This window comes from Carica papaya, chromosome 3, assembly GCF_054855325.1.
Source record: "Carica papaya isolate Zhongbai chromosome 3, ASM5485532v1, whole genome shotgun sequence".
Classification (NCBI taxonomy): domain Eukaryota; kingdom Viridiplantae; phylum Streptophyta; class Magnoliopsida; order Brassicales; family Caricaceae; genus Carica; species Carica papaya.
This window is the reverse complement of record NC_142311.1, coordinates 32,129,304-32,150,239: the sequence shown is the minus strand read 5'-3', so window position 1 is coordinate 32,150,239 and position 20,936 is coordinate 32,129,304. Positions and strand designations below refer to the sequence as shown.

Below are 20,936 nucleotides of genomic sequence, written 5' to 3'. Positions count from 1 at the left end.
CATAACCATTTCTTTTATAGTTGTTGTTGTCATTGACTATTATTGCTGCCACTCTTGATGTTAGCTATCACCACCGTTGTCCTCTTCACCCTACCACAATTGTTACATTTTTTGAAATGTTTACTCTATTTTTATGCTCTTATAATCTCACTTCTAATATTATTATCGTCACTATTAATATTACTATTATTTCTACAATTCACCTATTAATGGTACCTTCATTTTTTTTTTACCATCATTATTATTGTTACTATCGTTATCATAAGTATTATCACATGTTAAAATTATTATTGTCATTACTATTGTTATTATTATTACTCCTAATTGTAAATATAAATTAAAAAAATTATATTGTGATTTTTGTTATATACTACTTATTTACTTATCTCGTCATTTCAAACATAGAATTAGAAAGAAATTCTTATCTTAAATCAATTATTCTATAATACTAAGTTACCTTAATTTATTTAACACACTACATTATTTATATACCATAAGTAATCTAAGTTGATATAATGTTAAAGAAACATCAATATTTTACTTATTTAATAACTTAATTAATGAAAAATATATCAATTAACATATAAAAATTATTTATTCAATAAAAAAATTGCACTGATTAAATTTTAGTCGTAACAATCAACTAAATATCTTATTTAATACATAATTTATTTACAAATATATGTGTTGAATACATTACAACTTTTGTTAAACATAACATTTTAAATAATTTATTTGAAAATTATCCATCAATAAATATTAAATTAAATACTTTTAAAATTTTATTAAATGGATAGAACTTAAAATATGTTGTTCCAATTTGTTTAAATTTTTTAAAAAATTAGTTTTATTAATTTTAATTAAAGTAACTATAAATTTCTAAATTAATTTTAAAAATTTTATTTATTCGCCTAAGCTTTTCGCCCAAAGTAACTGAATCCATCTCTATTTATCCGTGGAATCATGTGGTAATCCCAAACAAGTCAAATATAAAAAGCAAAGAAGTCGACTCATTCCTTTTTGATGAAGGCAAAATCCACTAGTAAACGAATCATCAAGTCCTGCTCTTCCTCTGCTTCTTCCGCTGCTTCTTCCTCTCTCCCTTTTCGCTTGAGCTCTCTCTCCTTCAATTATCTCAAGTCTCTAAGCCCTAAATTTCTCATTCCTTATAATTTCCGCTCAACTACCAGATTCTGTATAGAAGAGTTGTAAACACGGTTGGTAAGTTTTGCGATCATCTGGTTTTCGTTCCGGGTGTTTTCTATCGAATTTCATGCTAATCTGGTTTCCTCTTTGATTTTCTCATTGAATTTGAAGAGTTTGGATTATCAATTCAATTCTCTTCTTTTCCTTTTTTTTTTCCTATACACAGTGCATCGCCAGTTCAATTAATTTGCTCTTTATCTTTTTCTCTGTCATGGACAGGGATTTTTCTTGTTGTTTCCATGGTGGCGTGTTGATGTGCATTGTTTTTATGTTGGGGAAAGACACACTCGAGTCTGTTTGGAGAAGTAAAAAAGTCTAGGAAAGTACCTAAATAGAAGTTTTTCTAATTAAAAGCGAAAGTCAGCTTAAGCTCTATCAAAAAAGGTAATTTCAGAATTTAGTTATACTAGTGAACTGGTACTCGCAAACGCTAAGAGAATAATTAGACCAAAATGTGGTTAAAACTGGACTTGAAACAGTCATATATATATATATATATATAGATATAGATACCAGTGTGTATGTATACGTAAGCAACCTACTCCATGCACTTATCACGTCGCTAAAGTCACACGATGAGAGATTAGGGATCAGTCCTCACCTCTCGTTAATGCTCCTGGTATGTGTTTCTCACTTATGCAGCCTTTTAGATGCAAGTCTATCAAGTAGTTCACATTTTCCTCTCTGATCTTCAGTTTCATGCCCGGATATCTCCCATTGTTATAATGATCTAATGTAATTGTGGTCTCTCATCCAGATCATGAAATCTACTGAAAAATATAGTGATTTAATATTATGCTAAGAAGTGATATTGACTTTGTTTTCTACTTATATTTTCCAAGTTGTAATGACTTATTTATAACTTTGTATACGAATTTTTTTAATTCTTGTTACTTTGACTTTGGTTTTCATACAGGATTACTGCACGCTCGTCTCGATCTTCTCACTAAAGTAGAGGATGGTTTTGTCACAGAAACTCCACGAAGCATTCAAAGGAACTGTAGAAAGAATCACAGGGCCACGCACAGTCTCTGCTTTCAAAGAAAAAGGAGTGCTTAGCGTAAGTGAATTTATTCTTGCTGGAGATAATCTCGTGACTAAATGCCCCACCTGGTCCTGGTAATTTCCTTATCTTTGTTACTGTCTTACTAATTTATATATATATATATATTAATTTCCTATTTCAGTTATTTTCCAATTTTGACCATATCAATAAATTTCTGGACTAATCTGGATTTAATCTTATGGTGGTTAGCAATTTGGGGAAATTGAGATAAGCTGTTCCATGATACTTTTCTTACTTTCTTTGGATGTAGAGTTTGTTGGTTAGTATTTGTTTCAATTTTTGATGATTAAGGACTCGCTGTGATTTTACAGTGTAATTGATATGCCTTGCTATTTGTTTGTGCGCATGCATGCCTTGATGATAGAGAATGCCTTTCATGTCCTACCACTCGCTGCTACCCAATCTTTTTCAATAGTTATCTTAGGAGGTAAACTAATATAACTTGAGAGCTGACTGAACTTATGTGATGTGACACTAGATCTGATCTAACACAGTTGGCCAGCTACAAAAAAAATATGATTTAGGAACATCAAATATGATTCTTTCTTCACAATATTGATATTTTTTCTACTTCTATTCTTGCTCTTTTGCACCTTTAAGGGAGAACTTTTTTTTTTTTAATAATAATTATCAGAAACAGAGAGAACGATCTGCAAGTTTTGAAAGTCTTAGAATGTGTTTAATAGTTTATTATTTGGGGAATCGAAAGTAAAGTAAGGGATTTTTGTTTGATGATTTTTGAAGAAATAAGGATAAATTAGAGTTTCATTAAATCCCCTACTAACATTGTACCTTTCAATTTACCCAACACCCCAAATCTTTGAGGGTTTCGGAATTCATCTAAGATCATATATGAGGCAAACTTATACGAGTGTCCATTTTATTGTAATTATAACATATCTCTTTTAATGTAGATGGTAGTTTTATCATATTTATCAAATAAGCTACTTTACCCTATTTGACCAAACAAGATGGGGTTGAAAACTTCCCTTTACCTCTTTTAATTTAATTCTGAAACACAGATTGATTATAAACAATTATTTTATTTGTCCTATTTTATTTCTTCATTAACTCTCAGAAATAGTATTAGAAGCTGAGTAATAATGTATCTTGGCTCTTGATGGGTTGTCCTGTTCCTGCTATTTGGCCTTGATTGGTTTTGGCTTTTATGCATTTACCATCTAAATCTATGCTTTACTCAAGATGAGAAACACTGAAAGACAGGTCTAAATCTAGTTAAACCATCAACTTGTCATCTAGCACTATAGTTTTATGCATTTCCTTCTTATTCTGAGTACAGCTTTGCTTATAATAAACATTATATGTAAACTCTTTTATACATAGGTTTCTGCACCCCCTTGGTGCATGTAAGTAATACATTTCATACTTTTTATTTTTAAGAAAACATTATATTACACAATTTTAAACTTTGCAAGAAGAGTGATTTAAGGCATTATATGTCTGTCTCTCTTCAATTTTTAATTTTAATATTATTTTCTTTGTAACATACATATAAGAGTACATAATATACTTAGAAGAATTGGCCTCAATCTGCATTTTCAGTATCTTTTTTTTGAAGTGCTGAATTAATATCTTGATCTCATTTAGGTCGAATTTTTTTGGATACCTGTTTCTATATTCTTAATAGGGAATCAGGTGAGCCCAGCAAAAGGAAGCCATATTTGCCCCTAGACAAACAGTTTCTGATTACTAGAAATGGTAACTTCTTTCATGGTTCAGTTTTGTGTTTGTCCTCTTCAAGTTGGTTTCTTGATCAAGATTTTCATGAAGTTCCCAGATAGTTGTTACACATCCTTCTTTTTTCCCCTCTTTTTCTTTTCTTCCATATTAACTTTATCTGAGCTGACAACTTCCCCTTTCAGTCCCTTGCCTACGTAGAGCTGCATCTGTAGAAGAAGAATATGAAGCTGCTGGAGGTGAAGTTCTGCTTGATAATGAAGATAATGATGGCTGGCTGGCAACTCATGGAAAGCCAAAAGGTACATTTCCCTGTGGAACTGGATATTTCTAATTATATTTCACTTGTTTGACTCGGTACCTCAAATTTATTTTAGATAAATATGATGAGGGTGAGAACTTGCCCACCATGGAGCCCTTAGAAACCAACAAAAGAAACATTATTCAGTCAATCTCCACATATTTTGGAGGTGAGGAAGAGGAAGACATACCGGATATGGCAGGTTATGCAGAACCTGATAACATAATTGAGACAGATCCTGTAAGTTGATTTTGATAATGCTACTTCTGAAGGTCTTTGCTTTCTTAAAAAATATTTTCTACAGAGAGATGCAGAAGAGTTGTATGGAATATTCCCAATCTTTAATTTTCGCATCTTTTCTTTTTTGCCCATTTATTGAGCATTAGAAAATCAAAACTTCTAAAATAATCAAAAGGATGTTTGGCTGTAAAGGCCTAAAACTTGATGAAAATGAATACATTGAATTAGTGAAATAATTGCAGAAGCAATTATGAGTTTATGTTTTACATTCATTGTATAGTAAATCAGAATACTCAATAGAGTTACGGAAATGTCCCTTCAGCGAACTGAAAATAACGAAAATAAAGAATTTATAACTAAAATCCTATAGGGTTAACCTCCGCTGAACAATTATGATGGAATGCAGGAGACAAATCTTTAGTTTCAACCTTTTTGCTGTTTAGAATCTGAATTTTGGTTTTTTGATCTGAAATGGTTAAATAAAGAGAATGAGCTACACTAGTGTACTAAGAATGTCAATACTTAACACCGATACAAAAAATTAAAAGTTGGTAGAAATCATTAAAACAACCAATGGAACCATTTTCTTTCTTAAATAAATTCATTCAATACAAAACATGACTTTCATACCTACCCATTTTAAGTTTTCAAAACTGACTTATGAATGCAGTAATCAGAATAACAATTTATTACACATTTAAAGGAACAATAACAATAAACTTACATTTTTCACCAACATACCAGTACTTTTGGGGGGTCATAGGGATTTCTCCTATACGTGGACCCAATATCCAATTTATTAACTAACCGGCTATCCCCATACCCTATTCGGTGATGGACACCAAACATATCACCGCCTCAATACCTTATCCAGTATGAGGGTGAATTATACCTCATAATCCTTTCTGGTATGAGACTTCTCAGCCCCGTTCGATTGAGATAATGTTTGCGGTAGACTTCCCCTATGTACCTGGTCTGTACACCCATCCACAAGATACTCGATAAGCTTTTTATACACATTTTTACATCATCAATTACATACAACCGTTTCATATTTACAGATCAGTGATACAACATGCAAATAGACAGTACTCACAATCAAGAAAGTATGATTAGGACATTTACTTCAAATCAGTCAATAGGTAAGAATGATCGTAAAACAATCAATGAACGAGAAAGTGATTAAAGTTAATAAATAATAGCAATTTAGGCAGTATAGGAATAAATAGACAACACAGTTAGGGTAATTATACACTGATCGGTGTTGGCTCCAGTAGTGACCTGTCATTAATTTAGGGATATGTAATTTTTTTATAAAACACACCGTTATTTATTATTAAACTTTAATTTACTGTAACGGGACAAAAGAGTGAGAGATTCTTACTTTAGGTCGGTGTTTGAAACATCGCCTTTTTCATTGCGCTTCTTGGTGGTTCGCGGGTTTTCTAGATTTTTTTCTGCGGAATTCAAAAATACGCGTCACGTATTCTAAACTACCCGAAAAGACAAAAAATATGCATTTTTAAGCTTTTCGACCAGTTTAGGGTTCCGACACGGTGGCGGCGCAGTGCTCTGGCGGTGTCTCCTCTCAGCCTAGCCGTTTCCGGCCAGTTTATGCCAGTTTTACATGAAAACCTGCAAAGAATGGGGTTAAGCAGTCTCAGTCGGCCGGAAAAGAGAAAAACCAAAGCCTTACCGATAAGGGGTTTTCCGGTGCGGTGACTTCGTCGTTTCTCTCTTGCAGTCTGTTAACCTGCACCAGAAAAATGAGGAACACAAGGGTTAAAGAATCAAAGAAAATGGGAAACGAGAAAGGGTTCATCAGAGTGGTTTTTGGGTCGTGGCCGCGGCGACTCGGTCAAGCTCCGCTCACCTTTTTCGGCTTACCTGTTGGCCTTTTGGCTCCGATATGGATGTGGGGAGATTTAGAATCGAATTTTGAACGAGAAAGGGGAAAAAAATTACCTCTCCGGCGTCGACGGTGGCGATGACAGCTGGCCTTCTTCTCCGGTGACGGATTCGCTTCCGACCGCCCTTTTCTTCTTCTCTGATCTCCTCTTAACGGCTAGGGTTAGGGTTTCCTGTGGAAGAGGGGTTTAAATACTCATTTTCATTAAATCCGGGCCATCCGTTCGAGGAGACGTGACCCATTCTTAGCCATTGGATCAATCCTATCTAGAAAATGAATCTGGACCGCACGATTAGATGAAATCAGGATCGTCCGATCGTGTTTGAAGGAGAAACGAATCTGGACCGTCCGTGCGCGAGGGAGGAGATATGGGCTGTTGGATCTGCTGGCACGCAGATCGCCCGTGTGGCCTTCCACGTGTCTGCCACGCAGCACACGACGATCGGCCGCGCTGCTGACATGACGGTCCATGTGGCCAAAGTTTCATTATTTTCACTTTTACCCAAATTTTTCAGATTTATTTTCAAATAAGTCATTTATTTCTATTTTAGTAATGATTTTCGAAAATATTTTCAAATACATCCAAAACACAATTTTTCTTCAAAAATTCACTAAAAAGTAAAATTAAATTATTTTATTTTATTTTATTAATATTATTAAATTATTCCAGGCCTAATTTTTGGGTTCGGGTGTTACAACTCTCCTCTCCTTAAGAAAAAATTTGGTATATCAAATTTGCCACTCTCTCAGTAGTCAAATAGTTGAGGGTATAGTCTGATTCTATCTCCCAAGTGGCCTATCTTCAAATGATTATGCCATACGATTTTGATGAAATTTTTTTCTTGTTGCGAAGTACTCTACTATTCTAGTCCAAAATACCTATCGGTACCTTCTCGTAAGATAAATCCTCTTGAAGTGGAAGTGACTTATAAAACAAGATGTAAGGGGTCCGGGTTGTACTTACGTAGTATAGACACATGAAATACATTATGGACTCTGGATAGCTTTGGAGGTAGTGCTAGTCTATATGTTCAAGATCTCAAATGGTTCGATGAATCAGGGGTTTAACTTTCCCTTCTTTCCAAATCTGCTGATACCCTCAAAGGAAGTGACTTTAAGAAACACTTGATCGCCCTTCACAAGTTCCAACTCTCTCATTCGAGTGCCTGCATAAGTCTTCTGCCTGTTTTAGGCTGTTTGGATGTTCTTAATGATTTTGATTATCTTCGCTATGGTCTCATCTATAATGTTTAGGTTAATCAATTTTCTATCACCCACTTCTTCTTAACAGATCGACGACCTATAGGGTCGGTCATATAATGTCTTATACATAGCCATACCAATACTTGCTTGATAACTGTTATTGTAGGCGGACTCTATTAGGGATAGGTGATCATCCCAATGTCCCCCAAAGTCTAGAACACAAGTTATGAGTATATCCTCTAGTGTACGAACGGTTCATTCTGACTGTTTATCTGTTTGAGGGTAGAATACCGTGTTGAGGAACAGTTTCGTTCTCATTGCTTGCTGAAAACTTGACCAAAACCAATAGGTGAACATAGGATTCCTATCTAATACCACTGTCACTGGAACTCCATATAGCCTGACTATCTCTCGGATATAGATTCTTGCTAGCTTGTTTAAGGGGTCGGTCATTTTGATGACCAAGAAATGAGAGGACTTGGTGAGTCGGTCAACAATTACCTAGATTGCATCATGTTCCGAGCGTGCCTTAGACAACCCTGCTGCAAAATTCATAGTGATATGTTCCCATTTCTATTCCGGGATTGGTAGTGACTGAAGTAGCCCGTCTGGACGTTGATGCTCTGCTTTAACCTGTTGACATACAAGGCATTTGGAGATGAAAATGACAATTTTTCTTTTCATTCCGCTCCACTAGAATCAAAGTCGCATGCTTTGATACATTTTAGTACTTTCGGAATGCATGTTAAACTTTGTACTGTGAGCCTCTATCATGATATCCTTTTTTAGTTCACTGTCATTTGAAACACATAATCTGTCCTGCAACCTAAGTAACCTATTGGTAGAGACTTAAAATTTTGGATTTACACCTTGTTCTATATCTTTTTTGAGAGTTACTAGAGTGAGATCAGTCAGTTGAGCTTTTTTTATTCATTGAATCAATTCGGGTTGGACAGGTAGGTGGGTCAGGCATGTGGCTTTTTTCAAATTTTGAAACTATATCTGTTGCGCAACCTTTATTACCCTGCATTCAGAAATCATTATGTGAGCCAAAATACTTACACTTTTCCTGCTAAACGCGTCGGTTACCATATTACCCTTATTTGGGTGATACAAGATCTTAAATCGTAGTCCTTGAGAAGCTTTATTCAACGCTTTTGACGCATGTTGAGATCTTTTTGGGTGGATATATGCTTTAAGCTCTTATGGTCTGTATAAATTTCAAAAGCCTCCCTATACAGGTAGTGGTGTTAGGTATTTAAGGCGTAGATAATAGCAGTAAGCTTTAAGTCGTGGGTGAGATAATTCTTTTCATGACTTTTCAACTGTCTGGACTTATAGGTTATGACTTTTCCGTGCTGCATTAGGATACAACCCAAATCTAGGTAGGAAGTATCATTATACACTGTATATCCGCTTGTCCCATTCGGTAGAGCTAAAACTAGCGCGGTAGTCAATCGTTTCTTGAGTTCGGTAAAGTTTCTTTTACAGTCGTTAGTCCACTCAAACTTGACGTTATTTTTCGTAAGTCGGGTCAGGGGGGCGGCTAGGTTTTAAAACCATTCTATAAACATGCGGTAATAACCTGACATACCAAAAAAGTTACGAACTTTCTTAACCGAAATCAAATTTTCCCAATTCATTACTGTCTCAATCTTCTTGGGTTTTACTGACACCCAATCCTTTGATATTATGTGCCATAGGAAGGTAGTCTGCTCAAATTAAAACCCACACTTGTTCAGTTTTGCATATAGCTTTTTTTCCCTGAGAACCTGTAAAACTTGAGTCAGGTGCTAAGTGTGTTCCTCTCTGCTCTTTGAATTAATTAGGATATCATCAATAAATACTATAACGAATTGATCCAAGAACTGCCTGAAAATCCTATTCATCAAGTTCATAAAAAAGGCAGGTCCATTGGTTATCCCAAATGACATGATCAAGAACTCATAGTGTCCATACCTGGTTCTGAAGACCTAGTTGGGAATGTCCTCTGCTCTGATCTTTACTTGATAGTAACCCGAACGCAAGTCAATCTTGGAGAAAACTTGAACACCCTATAACTGATCGAAAAGATCATCAATCCTGGGGAAGGGTACTTGTTCTTGATTGTGACATTATTCAATTCCCTATAGTCAATACACAACCTTAAAGACCCATCATCTTTCCTTGCAAACGTAACTCTAGCACCCTAAGGAGATATACTGTGTTGGATGAATCCACTGTCATGCAATTCTTTGATCTGTTTTCTCAACTCTTTTATCTCAACACGACTCATTTGGTAAAGAGTAACTGAAATGGGTTGGGTGCTAGGTTGAAGATTTATGGTGAATTCAACTTCTCTATCCACTGGTAATCCTGATAGTTCACCAGGGAATATGTCCGAAAATTTTCGGAGCACAGGAATTTCTTAAATGCAAATTTCTTTTTTAGGCTTGTCTAACGTAAAAAAGAATAACTGGATTAAAGCATCAGATAAACAATGTAGTTACTATGAAGAAATAATATATAAAAATGTTTATTAATTTGTGAAGGGTTCTTCGTTAGAAAGGTTGAATACAATTTTCTTATGAAAACAATTCACGGTGGCGTGATACGCTGCTAAGTAGTTCATTCCCAGAATTACATCAAAATTCCCAGTGTCTAGTGCTATCAGATGTACACTCAATTTTCTACCTGCTATTTATACGATACAAACTTTGTATATGACATTTCCTAACAGTATTCCATTTCCGGGTGTAGACGCAAACAACACAGAATTAAGATTTTCAGATAACACATTCAAATTTTTTGTGAAAGTATGCGAAACGAAAGAATATGAAGCACCGATATCAATTAAAACATGTACAATGTGATTACAGACAATGTACATAGCCTATATCACTTCCGAGTTGGTTTCAGTATCCTGCTGGGTGAGGGTATAGACTCTGCCCTAGATTGGAGGTCTGACCTGATTTTAATTCCGCGGACACTCTCTCGCGTAGTGCTGGACACTTCCATATATGCGGTAGGTATTGTTGAGACGATAGTAGGGTCGGTCCCCATGATTCTTTCCGCAGTGCTGACTAGTCCTGCTGTGTCCTGTTGCCGGGGTTTGAGGAGGAGCTTGAGTCGCAGGCTTAGGCCTCTTATTCTGCTGAATCGGTGTAGTGGGTGTTGGTCTGCAATGTGGAACTGGGGTCCTGGAATTTTCCACCGCTGGAGGGAAGATGTGGACGTTCCTTTCTATTAGCTGTGTCTTACCTAGAACTACTAAGTAGGTACTAAGATCGAATACATACACCTGTTGTTTGATCTCAGGACGAAGACCCCACTCAAACTTCCTTACCTTTCTGCCTTCGTTCATCATGTTCTCGGGAGAGTATCAGCTCAACTCCAGAAATTTCCAAGTATATTCGGACATTGTTATATCACCTTGGATCAGGTGTGCAAACTCCATCTCCTTCAAATGTCGAAGGTGTTTTGGGAGGTACTTTGCATTGAAAGCTGTCAGGAACTGTTCTCCGATGATCGAAATGGGTAAGGTGAGCTGCTTCAGTTGCCACCAACGACCAGCCTTACCTACGAGCATGTAAGTATCAAGTATGACTTTCTGTTCGGGAACCGCTTCGAGAATTGTGAAGGTCTTTTCTGTCTCTGTCAACCAGTATTCAGCTTTTTCGAAAATAGATGCCCCTTTAAAGGTAAATGAGTTAAGTCTTTTGTACCTCTCAATGTAGTCTGAGTCCATCACGGGTGGAACTGGATCTTATTAAAGAGGAATTGGATTATACTGAGGAGGGACCGGGTGATCCTGTGGTAGAATCTAGTTGTATGGGAGCACCGGATTGTACTGTAGCGCTTTCGGATGATATAGTGGAGGACTAAGGTTGTACCAAGGTCGCATTGGATCTTCCTGTTACAGGGGTGGCTCATACTGTGGCAGAGGTGGAGTGTTAGATAGCTTCCTCCTCTTTTCCCTGGCCTGCTGAGTAGAGATGAGTCTCTCCAGCATCTCAAAGAGCTGATCGACATTCTCTCAAAGCGACCCATCCTGGGCTGCGTTGTTCAGTGAGGACCTTCCTCTTCTCATATCTTTGTACCTGTATTTCACAAGAAAGAATTGAGTGTCGAGTTGTATTGAATGATTCTATCCTCTGTGCAAGGAATGATTCCGAAGAACGCGACTTTAATACCAACTGTAAAGGTCCAAAACTTGATAGAAATGGATACATTGTATTAGTAAAATAATAGCGGAAGCAATTATGAGTTTAGAGTTTACATTTCTTGCACAGTAAATCAAGATACTCAATAGGATTATGAGAATGTCCCTTCAGCGAACTGAAAATAATGGAAATAAAGAATTCATAACTAAAGTCCTACAAGGTTAACCTCCACTAGGCAATTATATTAGAATGCGAGAGGCAAACCTTTAGTCGCAACATTTTTACTATTCAGGATCTGAATTTTGGTATTTTTGATCTAAAATGGTTAAATAAGGGGGCATGAGATACACTAGCTTAGTAAGAATGTTAACACTTAACACCGATACGGAAAACCAAAGGTTGGTAGAAATAATTAAAACAACCAATAAAACCATTTTCTTTCTTAAATAAATTCATTTAATACAAAATGTGACTTTCATACCTACCTTTTTAAGTTTTCAAAACCAACTTATGAAAACAATAATCAGGATAACAATTTATTACACATTTAAAGGAACAATAATAGTAAACTTACTTTTTTACCCACTTACCAGTACCTCTGGGGGGGGGGGGGGGGTGGGTCATAGGGATTTTCCCTACGCGTGGACCCAATATCCAATTTATCAACTAACCGGCCGTTTTCATACTCCGTCCAGTGATAGGTGCCAAATATAGTATCGCCTCAATACCCTGTTCGGTATGAGGGTGAACTATACCTCCCAATCCATTCCGATATGAGACTTCTCAGCGCTGTTTGACTGAGATAATGTTTACGGTAGGGTTCTCCTATGTACCGGGTCCGTACACTGATTCCCAGGATACCCGATAAGTCTTTTATACACATCTCCACATCATTAACCAGACACCAATTATATACAACCGTTTTATATTTACAGATCAGTAATATAACATGCAAATAGACAATACTAACAATTAAGAAAAGGTGATTAGAACATTTATTTCGAATAAGTTAATAGACGAGAATGACCGCCAAAGAATCAATAAACGAAAAAGCGATTAAAATCAATAAGCAATAGTAATTTAGGTAGTATGGGAATAAATAGACAACACAGTTAGGGCAATTGTACATTGAGTAGTTCTGGTTATACTGGTGACCTGTAATTAATTTAGGAACTTTTAACTTTTTTACAAAACACACTGTTATTAATTATTAAAATTTATTTTACTGTAACGGGAGAAAAAGGTGAGAAATTTTTATCCCGGGTTGGTGTTCAAAATACCACGTTTTTCACTACATTTCCTGGTGGTTCTCGGGTTTCCTGGGTTTTTTTTGCGGAATTCAAAAATACGCGTCATGTATTCTAAAATACTAAAAAAAATGCCAAAAATACGCATTTTTAAACTTTTCGGCCAGTTTAGGATTCTGGCACGGCTGTGGCTCCATTGCCCACGATGGCATCTTCTCTCGGCTTCGCCGTTTCCGGTCGGTTTTGGCCGATTTTACGCGAAAACCTACAAAGAATGAGGTTAGGCAGCCTTTGTCTGCTGGAAAAGGGAAAAACCGAAGCCTTACCAGCAAGGGGTTTCCCGGTGTGGCAGCTCTGCCGTTCCTCTTTCACGGTCGGAGGTTCTCTTCGGTTAACCTACACTAGAAAAAGATGAGGGGAACACAAGGGTCAAAGAATTGAAGAAAACAGGAAAGAGCTCATCAAAGTGGTTTTTGGGTCGCGGCTGCGGCGACTTAGCCGAACTCCACTCACCTTTTTCGGCTTACCCATTGGCCTTTTGGCTCCGATATAGATATGGGGAGGTTTAGAATAGAATTCCGAATGAGAAGGGGGAAAAAATTTACCTCTCTGGCGTCGGCGGTGGCTCTAGTGCGGTGGCGACGATGGCCAGTCTTATTCTCCGACGACTGGTTGGCTTCCGGCCGCCCTTCTTCTTCTTCTCTGATCTCCTCTTGGCGGCTAGGTTAGGGTTTTCTGTGGAAGAGGGGTTTAAATACTACTCTTCACTAAATCCGGGCCGTCCGTTCGAGGAGACATGACTTATTCTCAGCCGTTGGATCAATCTTATATGGGGAATAAATCTGGACACACGATCAATGAAATCAGGACCGTTCGATCATGCCTGAAGGGAAAACGAATCTGGGCCGTCCGTGTGCACGAAAGGAGATCTGAGCCGTTGGATTAGCTGGCACGTAGATCGCCCACGTCGCCTCCCGCGTAGATACGTGCCCACGTGTTTGCCACGCGGCACACGGCGACCGGCCACGCTGCTGATGTGGCGGTGCATGTGACCAAAGTTTTATTGTTTTCACTTTTGCATCAATTTTTTATATATTTTTTTAAAAATAAATCATCCCTTATTTTTAATTTATCCATAATTTTTTAAAATATTTTCAAATTCATACAAAACACAATTTTTCTTAAAAAATCTACTAAAAATTAAAATTAAATTATTTTATTTTATTTTATTAATATTATTAAATTATCTCAGACCTAATTTTCGGGCTCGGGTGCTACATTGGCAATACATTTTTTAACTTTCCAAGCTTACTCTCTGGTAGAGGGAAATGAGTTTTGTAAGAACTTAAAATATCTGGTGGTTTGTTTAGTAATTGATGAAAAGCTTATAAGCTATATAGTGTATAAGCTCTTGTAATAATGCTTTTCTAAAAGCTGGAGGGTGTAACTTTTCTTTTCCATTTTTGCTTCATGCCTGCTACTGGGGCAAATAGACCAGAACTCAAGCCGATATACTCCTGGAGAAGGGTGAAGTACTGACCACCCAGCCAATAAATAGTCTTGTGTTAGACTAAGTAAAGGACGTTTTTTATCCTTGAACTTTATACTTCAAGTTCAAAAACTTCTTTTTATCAGCTTCTTCAATTTTTATCAAATTAATAAGTGCGTTTAGCATTCTTTTTAATAAAAAAGTTCAACAGCTTAAACCTCATACAAGTTTAAGCTAGTGAAGAGCTTGTAAGCTCATTTATTTTAAGTTAAGCTCATACAAGTGTAATGTTTGTAAATTTGAGGGCTACAGTAAATAGGGGTTTGCTAATAAGGTTAGAAGAAATAGATTAGGCACTAAACTAGGAAATTGAAAATTATGAAATCATCTCAAACCCCCCAATTTTGGGGTTGAAAATTAGAGCTTTTGAGGGGTAATGAGGGGTTTGGATTACCGCTAGTTGTCTTTGTTGAACTTTTTGAAAACTACCATATGGAGTTTGATATCAAACCCCTATTAGCAAACCGCTACTTGCTAAGCTTATTAGCAAACCCCCATTTAGTGTCTTACTTTACTCTCCTTCACCCAGAGAAAATAAATCCTCAGGTAACTTATAAGACTACAATTCAAAAGGTCAAATCAAATTTATCTCTGCACCATGGTGCAACAATGATGATAATACTACAGGTTTCAACCATTCATTATGAAGACATGAACATCCTTTCTGGTACTTGAAATTTTAGATGCTGAGAAGTATCTTGAACAGGGGTTTGAAAATGAATATGTTTTCACTAAATGATTTGTCTTTGATTTGTATGCATGGTATCAGCTACTGATTATAATTATTGGCACACCCTTCTGATAATCTGTCGATTTCTAAATTTTGACCAATTTTTGAGCATAGGTTAAAAATGGCATAAGTTTGTATTAATATGATCTGTCTTTGTTGATGTGATTTTATTGTGCTACCTGTTTTTGCTATTTGAGCTTATTATTAGTTTTGCACAGGCAACACTTCAGACTACATATCTCGTGGCTCATGAACCTGCTGATGATAATATTCTGCGGACCCGAACTTATGATGTCAGCATCTCGTAAGTATAGTATCCACTGTGATTTTTGCACTGAAATGCTTTAGGTTCCAGGTGATATCTCCAGGGTTTTTGTCTTAGCTAGTTGTCTATTTTTGGTGGTGTTTGGGATTGCTCATTTTCTACTTGAGCACCTTTGTGCACTTGGTCTCAATCTCTCTTTTAGGTAGAAGGTACTTACTAGGTTAAAGTGATTTTAAAAAGGTAAAAAATAGATATATCATTCCTAACATTTTAGGTTCTGTTTTTTTTATAATACTGTACATTTTTATTATTTTTTTTACAAAAAAATACCACTCCTTTTTTGCAATTAGTACTTTATCCAACCGTATAATTGCTTATATTTGAAATAAAAATCTATCAGCTCTAAGCACATTTCTTGAAGCAATCCCAAACATCCTATTTGATTTGTGGTTTTTCATAAGGGTAAACGCATGTTATCTTATGTTTTAATGTTTAATGCTGAGGAGTCTTCATATATTGATAATTTGAGCCTATTGGCTTCTGTTAAGAGGATGTTTTGACAAGCAATATTACCTTGAAAAGGTCATAAGAGAGCACCTAACAAGTCTAGTAGTTTGGAGACTGATCTGCTGAGGACTCTATTCCTTTCTATAGATAACTTGTTGATAGATTCTGATGGGAGGATAAACTTGTATTTTTTCCTTGGGGCAAATTAACCTCTAATCTAAGTGTGGTTAGAGTGATGGGAGTTGGATCAACCAGGTTATTTAAAGTTATTCTGGATTATAAAGAGAGAAAATGTGTGGGGTTTGGAATTGAGCTGGGGTTTTGAATTGTTATAGATTTTAAAGCTGGTGCTGCTTCCCTAGTAAGATTGTTAGATTGCCCACAAAATTTTGTAGAATCCTGTAATAATTTTTTGGTCGATGAACATATGGTTGGCAATATTGCAAGAGCATAGCTCATTTGTTTTATTTATTATGGAAATTTTTTTCTGTTTGTCTTCTTTCCATATAAGTGGGAGATTTTTCCAGTGACCTTGCAAAAATGATTTCAACTTAAACTTTATAATCTAAAAGAAAGTGTGCCACTAGTCACTATTATCAATTTCTCCGGTGCAGTAACTTTTTACTGCTTAAAGAAAGAACAGTCTCTTCTGCCATTCATTCGTAATATTATTTTTCCTCAGAAAAGTGCATTTATTGGTGCACCAATCTTATTGAAATCCTTGAAGATCTTTTGACCATTGTGAAATGGCTTTCTTTTTCTTTTCAGGTATGATAAATACTACCAAACTCCACGCATTTGGCTCACTGGATATGATGAGGTCTCTCACCTAAGACATTCAACTTTGTGGCTTTGTTTTGTTAATCATCAGTTTCCAATTTTTTTTTTTTGAAGAGTATTTCATGTATTGATTTTTTTGTTGTAGACTTTTTATTTAATAAAAAAAAAGAAAAAAAAAGATTATTTGTCATGCTTGACAATCTCTCGCAAACTTTGACTGGTTCTTTCTTTTGTTTCAAATGTTCTGAAATAATTTCCTGAATGTATGCATATTTGCTGAACGAATTATAATTAACAACTATATTTATTTAGAATCTTCGGGTGTTTTGTGGCAGTCAAGGATGCTATTGCAGCCAGAACTTGTCCTTGAGGATGTTAGTCAAGACCATGCACGTAAAACGGTGAGATTTGGAGCACCATCTATGTCTGAGATTCATTGCACTCCCCTTAGAGAATTCATCTCTATTCCTTTATATTTGGTTCCTGATGACACAGATTTCAAGTATTTATAAAAATATTAATAAAGCTCCTGGAACATGGAGCTAAATAGTTGTTTTCCCTGGTGGTGGATAAATAATTTATGATACCTTCAAGTGGGGTTTTCAGTAGGAGCATTGAAGTTTTTTGTTCCCCTCTGATTAAGACATCTAAATCATTGAGCTAAAATATCGTTATAGTCTGTTGCATAAAATTTTAACCGGTCAATCTTTTTCCCATTCTCTGCCTGGCGGTTAGTAATCCATGTCCAAGAGCTAAGATTATATGAATAAGCTTGTCTGTGCATCAATGGAATTTACTTGTGCAAATTGATTTTACTTCGCTTAACATTTGCTTCTTAAATTGTTGCATGAAATGCTCTAAATGACCTCTTTGTAGAAATTTTAGAAATTTCGGATTGTCAAAGACTAATTTCTGAGTGCATATAATTTTTGTTTCATTAGTTTGTCTTCTACTAATTGTCAATTCACATCGAACTATTTTGAAAATGGTGGTTCTTTCATTTGACTGATTGTATTTCGTAAAGTTTTAAAAATTGTATCTTATGATCTGAACTTCTATCATATAAAGGTAACTATTGAAGATCATCCTCACTTGCCTGGGAAGCATGCGTCTGTTCATCCCTGTCGACATGGAGCTGTAATGAAGAAAATTATTGATGTTCTAATGTCACATGGCGTGGAGCCTGAAGTTGACAAGTACGTTTCCTTTTCTCATTGATAATAACATGATTTATCAATAGCTGTTGTACTCTACTTGTACAAGCTCTGACCAGATAAATTAAAACTGGTCATTTCAAAGCCAGTTAGATGCTCCTTTATATAATGCAAAATTACTATTTTATTGACCTTTTCAAATGCTTCCATAAGTATGCATGCTTATACATCTTTCTTGCTACTTAATTGCACAATTCAGGCTGGTTGCTGCTAACCAAATACATCTACTTTTCCCACGGATAAAACTTTGTAACCTAAATTATGGCTAATTTATTATCAATTACTTTGTAGGTACCTTGTCATATTCTTGAAATTCATGACCTCTGTAATTCCGACAATTGAGTATGATTACACCATGGATTTTGATCTTGGTAGCTCAAGCAACTGATCTAAGGTAATTTTCATTCTCAGTGTATTATTATTCTGCTCCCATTGTTCAAACGGCTACCAGAAGTAGTGGTTGTGACAGTGCTTGATTAGCTCTGGGAATTAGTGCTCATTACGCCTCAGGATTATGAGTGTTGGAATAGATTTGTGGTCAAAGGTGTTTAAAGTATACTTTGATTAAAAACCTGGTGTTTGCATCACCTTAATAATGCTAAAAGTTAATAGGGTTTTAGCCTAAAGAAAAAGAGTTCCAAAGTCAAACTTTTTAGAGCTGTTAAGTAAGAAACTTTAGTTTCTTTGATCTTTTTTTTCAATCAACACACCTCTATCAAACAAAATATTATGTTTAGATAACTGTTAATTAACAGACCAGCACATGCCATTTTTCTTCTTAAAAGTTCTGATTTTACCAAATACAGGGACAACTTATTAATATCTGAAAGTAAAGTATTCCAACTCTTTTTCTGCTTAAAGCATTACAAGTTTAAATCTCAATAGAGCTCAAAGTCCTGTGCTGAATTATGCATGTACTGTATTTGTGACTTTGATTTTTTCTTTTTCTTTTCCTATTATTCCTTTGGCGACTGTACCATTCTTTAATTTCTCTTTGTTTTGCCAGATAGCTTTTCGTTGAGGAACTAAAGCATTATTATGTTGCCACTGACTACTTCCCCTGCAACTATCCGATCTTGTGTATATATGTACAGACAAAAAATTCACTCACGGGTAACTCTTTTAAGGCTATGTCAAATTATGCAGTCACAAATTCATCTTGTATATCTGTATATTTAAAGATTGTATATAAAATAATTTCACAATAAATAAACTAAGTCTATGTGAGCACAACGCGAGTTACTGTTATCCCGAAGTGTTTAATTACATATCTGGCATTTTATTGTTTAAGGCTGAGTTTGGAGCCAATGAGCTTTATTTATATATATGGGTTCCATGTATTTTCTTTTAAGTTCTGATTAAAAAATTATATTATATTAGTGTGTTTGTTTCATATTATTAATTAAATATATGCATTTTCATTTATAATTCAAAAAAATATGAGAGTTTTATTTCTTTTTGCAAAATAATAAACTATTTTAAATGGAATAGAAAAGTAAAATATTTTGAATTTTATTAATGTTCCATCACCTATTCATTAAAAAATGGTGTGCTACGTTGTCGTTTTCATACTCTATATTGTTTTAGAGATAATACGTAAAGACACCCATGTATTTTTACATTTGTATTAAATTACATCTTCCCACCACCATACATTATGGTATTGAATCAAATTATATCTTTTGTTCACAAAAATCATTAGTTCTAACCGTAACCTTTTTAAGGAATTTTTTGTTAAAAAGTAATTATAATTCTTTACCCAATTTCATTTTTTTTTTTCATGTTTTAAAATATTTTATAAATATTTTGGATAAAAATACTATTACCTTATGTCATTCTTCTGTAATTTTAAAATGGCATGTGTCTGCAAAATTAAAGTTATTTATTTTATAAATGAAAAGAATAATTTAGTATAAAATTATAGAATTAAATTTAACAAAAATATAAAAATATGAAGATATTTTTAATTACTTTTATTTTATTAAAAATTAATTGTAAAATTCTAAAATGTAAAGAAAATAAATTTATATTTTAAATACGGAAGTAAATAAATAAATTAGGCTTTACATTTCTTACAAGTAAATTATATTAGCCAATAAGATTAAGAAAATGTTCTTTTTACAACAGTTCGTAAAAAAAAAATTATTGAAAACAAATAATTAAATGTTCTAGGGGGTTAACCTCCACTAACACTTAAAGGAGGTTCGAGAGAAAAATTACTCACAATTCTCTTACTGATCTGGTTCTGAATTTTTGTCTTTTTAATATGAAATGGTTAATAGAAGAGTGGATTACACTAGCCTACTAAGAATATCACACTAATCACTGATACAAAAAATAGAGGTTGGTAAAAATTACAAAACAATTAATGGAGCCCTTAATTTAGGTAAATTCATTTAATATTAAAAACATTATTCCCATACTTAACGTTACGAGTTTTTTAAAATCAACTTATGAGACAAATATTCATATAACATTATGATTTTATATACAAGTGAGTAAGGTAGCCAATTCTCCATTTTTTACCTGCTTACTAAAATCTTTATGGGTCTATAGGGATATTTTTCTACTCATGAATGCAATATCTAGATTTGTCAATTAGCTTGGCTGTCTCCATACATCGTTCGGTAATGGGTGCCAAACATACTATCGTCTTGATACCCCGTTCAGTATAAGGGTAAATCATATCTTTCAAATCCTTTGGGTATAAGACTTCTCAGCCTCGTCCGACTGAGGTAATGTCCACAGTAGGGTTCCTTAAGTACCGGATCTGTCGACTTGTTCTCAGGATACCTAGTAAGCCTTTATTACATGGAATCACACCACAAACTGATTACCAGTTACATACCAATATCTTATATTCTCATATCAATGACAAG

The 20,936-nt window shown here is 35.0% G+C and overlaps 1 protein-coding gene across 5 annotated transcripts; it reads left to right on the top strand.

Annotated features, from left to right (window-relative positions):
- The first annotated feature begins 981 nt into the window (after positions 1–981).
- LOC110819929 (autophagy-related protein 3-like) lies at positions 982–19,380 on the top strand. 5 transcript variants are annotated; one of them, XM_022049276.2, is made up of 12 exons: positions 982–1,221; positions 1,426–1,590; positions 2,123–2,325; positions 3,921–3,991; positions 4,156–4,272; positions 4,348–4,511; positions 15,510–15,595; positions 16,832–16,883; positions 17,179–17,244; positions 17,912–18,039; positions 18,349–18,451; positions 19,064–19,380. In XM_022049276.2, exons 3-11 carry the CDS (start codon positions 2,165–2,167, stop codon positions 18,443–18,445), a joined length of 942 nt encoding a protein of 313 aa, XP_021904968.2. In that variant the 5' UTR covers positions 982–1,221; positions 1,426–1,590; positions 2,123–2,164; the 3' UTR covers positions 18,446–18,451; positions 19,064–19,380. The 5 variants fall into 5 exon arrangements, with proteins under 5 accessions (XP_021904968.2, XP_021904969.2, XP_021904971.2 ...); XM_022049277.2 differs by having other exon boundaries at positions 1,426–1,825; XM_022049279.2 differs by lacking the exon at positions 1,426–1,590 and having other exon boundaries at positions 982–1,217.
- The last annotated feature ends 1,556 nt before the right edge of the window (positions 19,381–20,936 follow it).

Coding starts and splice junctions, on each gene's coding strand:
- LOC110819929 (XM_022049279.2), top strand. CDS start 2,165: ATGGTTTTGTCACAGAAACTCCACGAAGCATTCAAAGGAACTGTAGAA. Junction 17,245..17,911: donor AAGACCATGCACGTAAAACG/GTGAGATTTGGA, acceptor TATCATATAAAG/GTAACTATTGAAGATCATCC. Junction 18,040..18,348: donor GTGGAGCCTGAAGTTGACAA/GTACGTTTCCTT, acceptor ATTACTTTGTAG/GTACCTTGTCATATTCTTGA.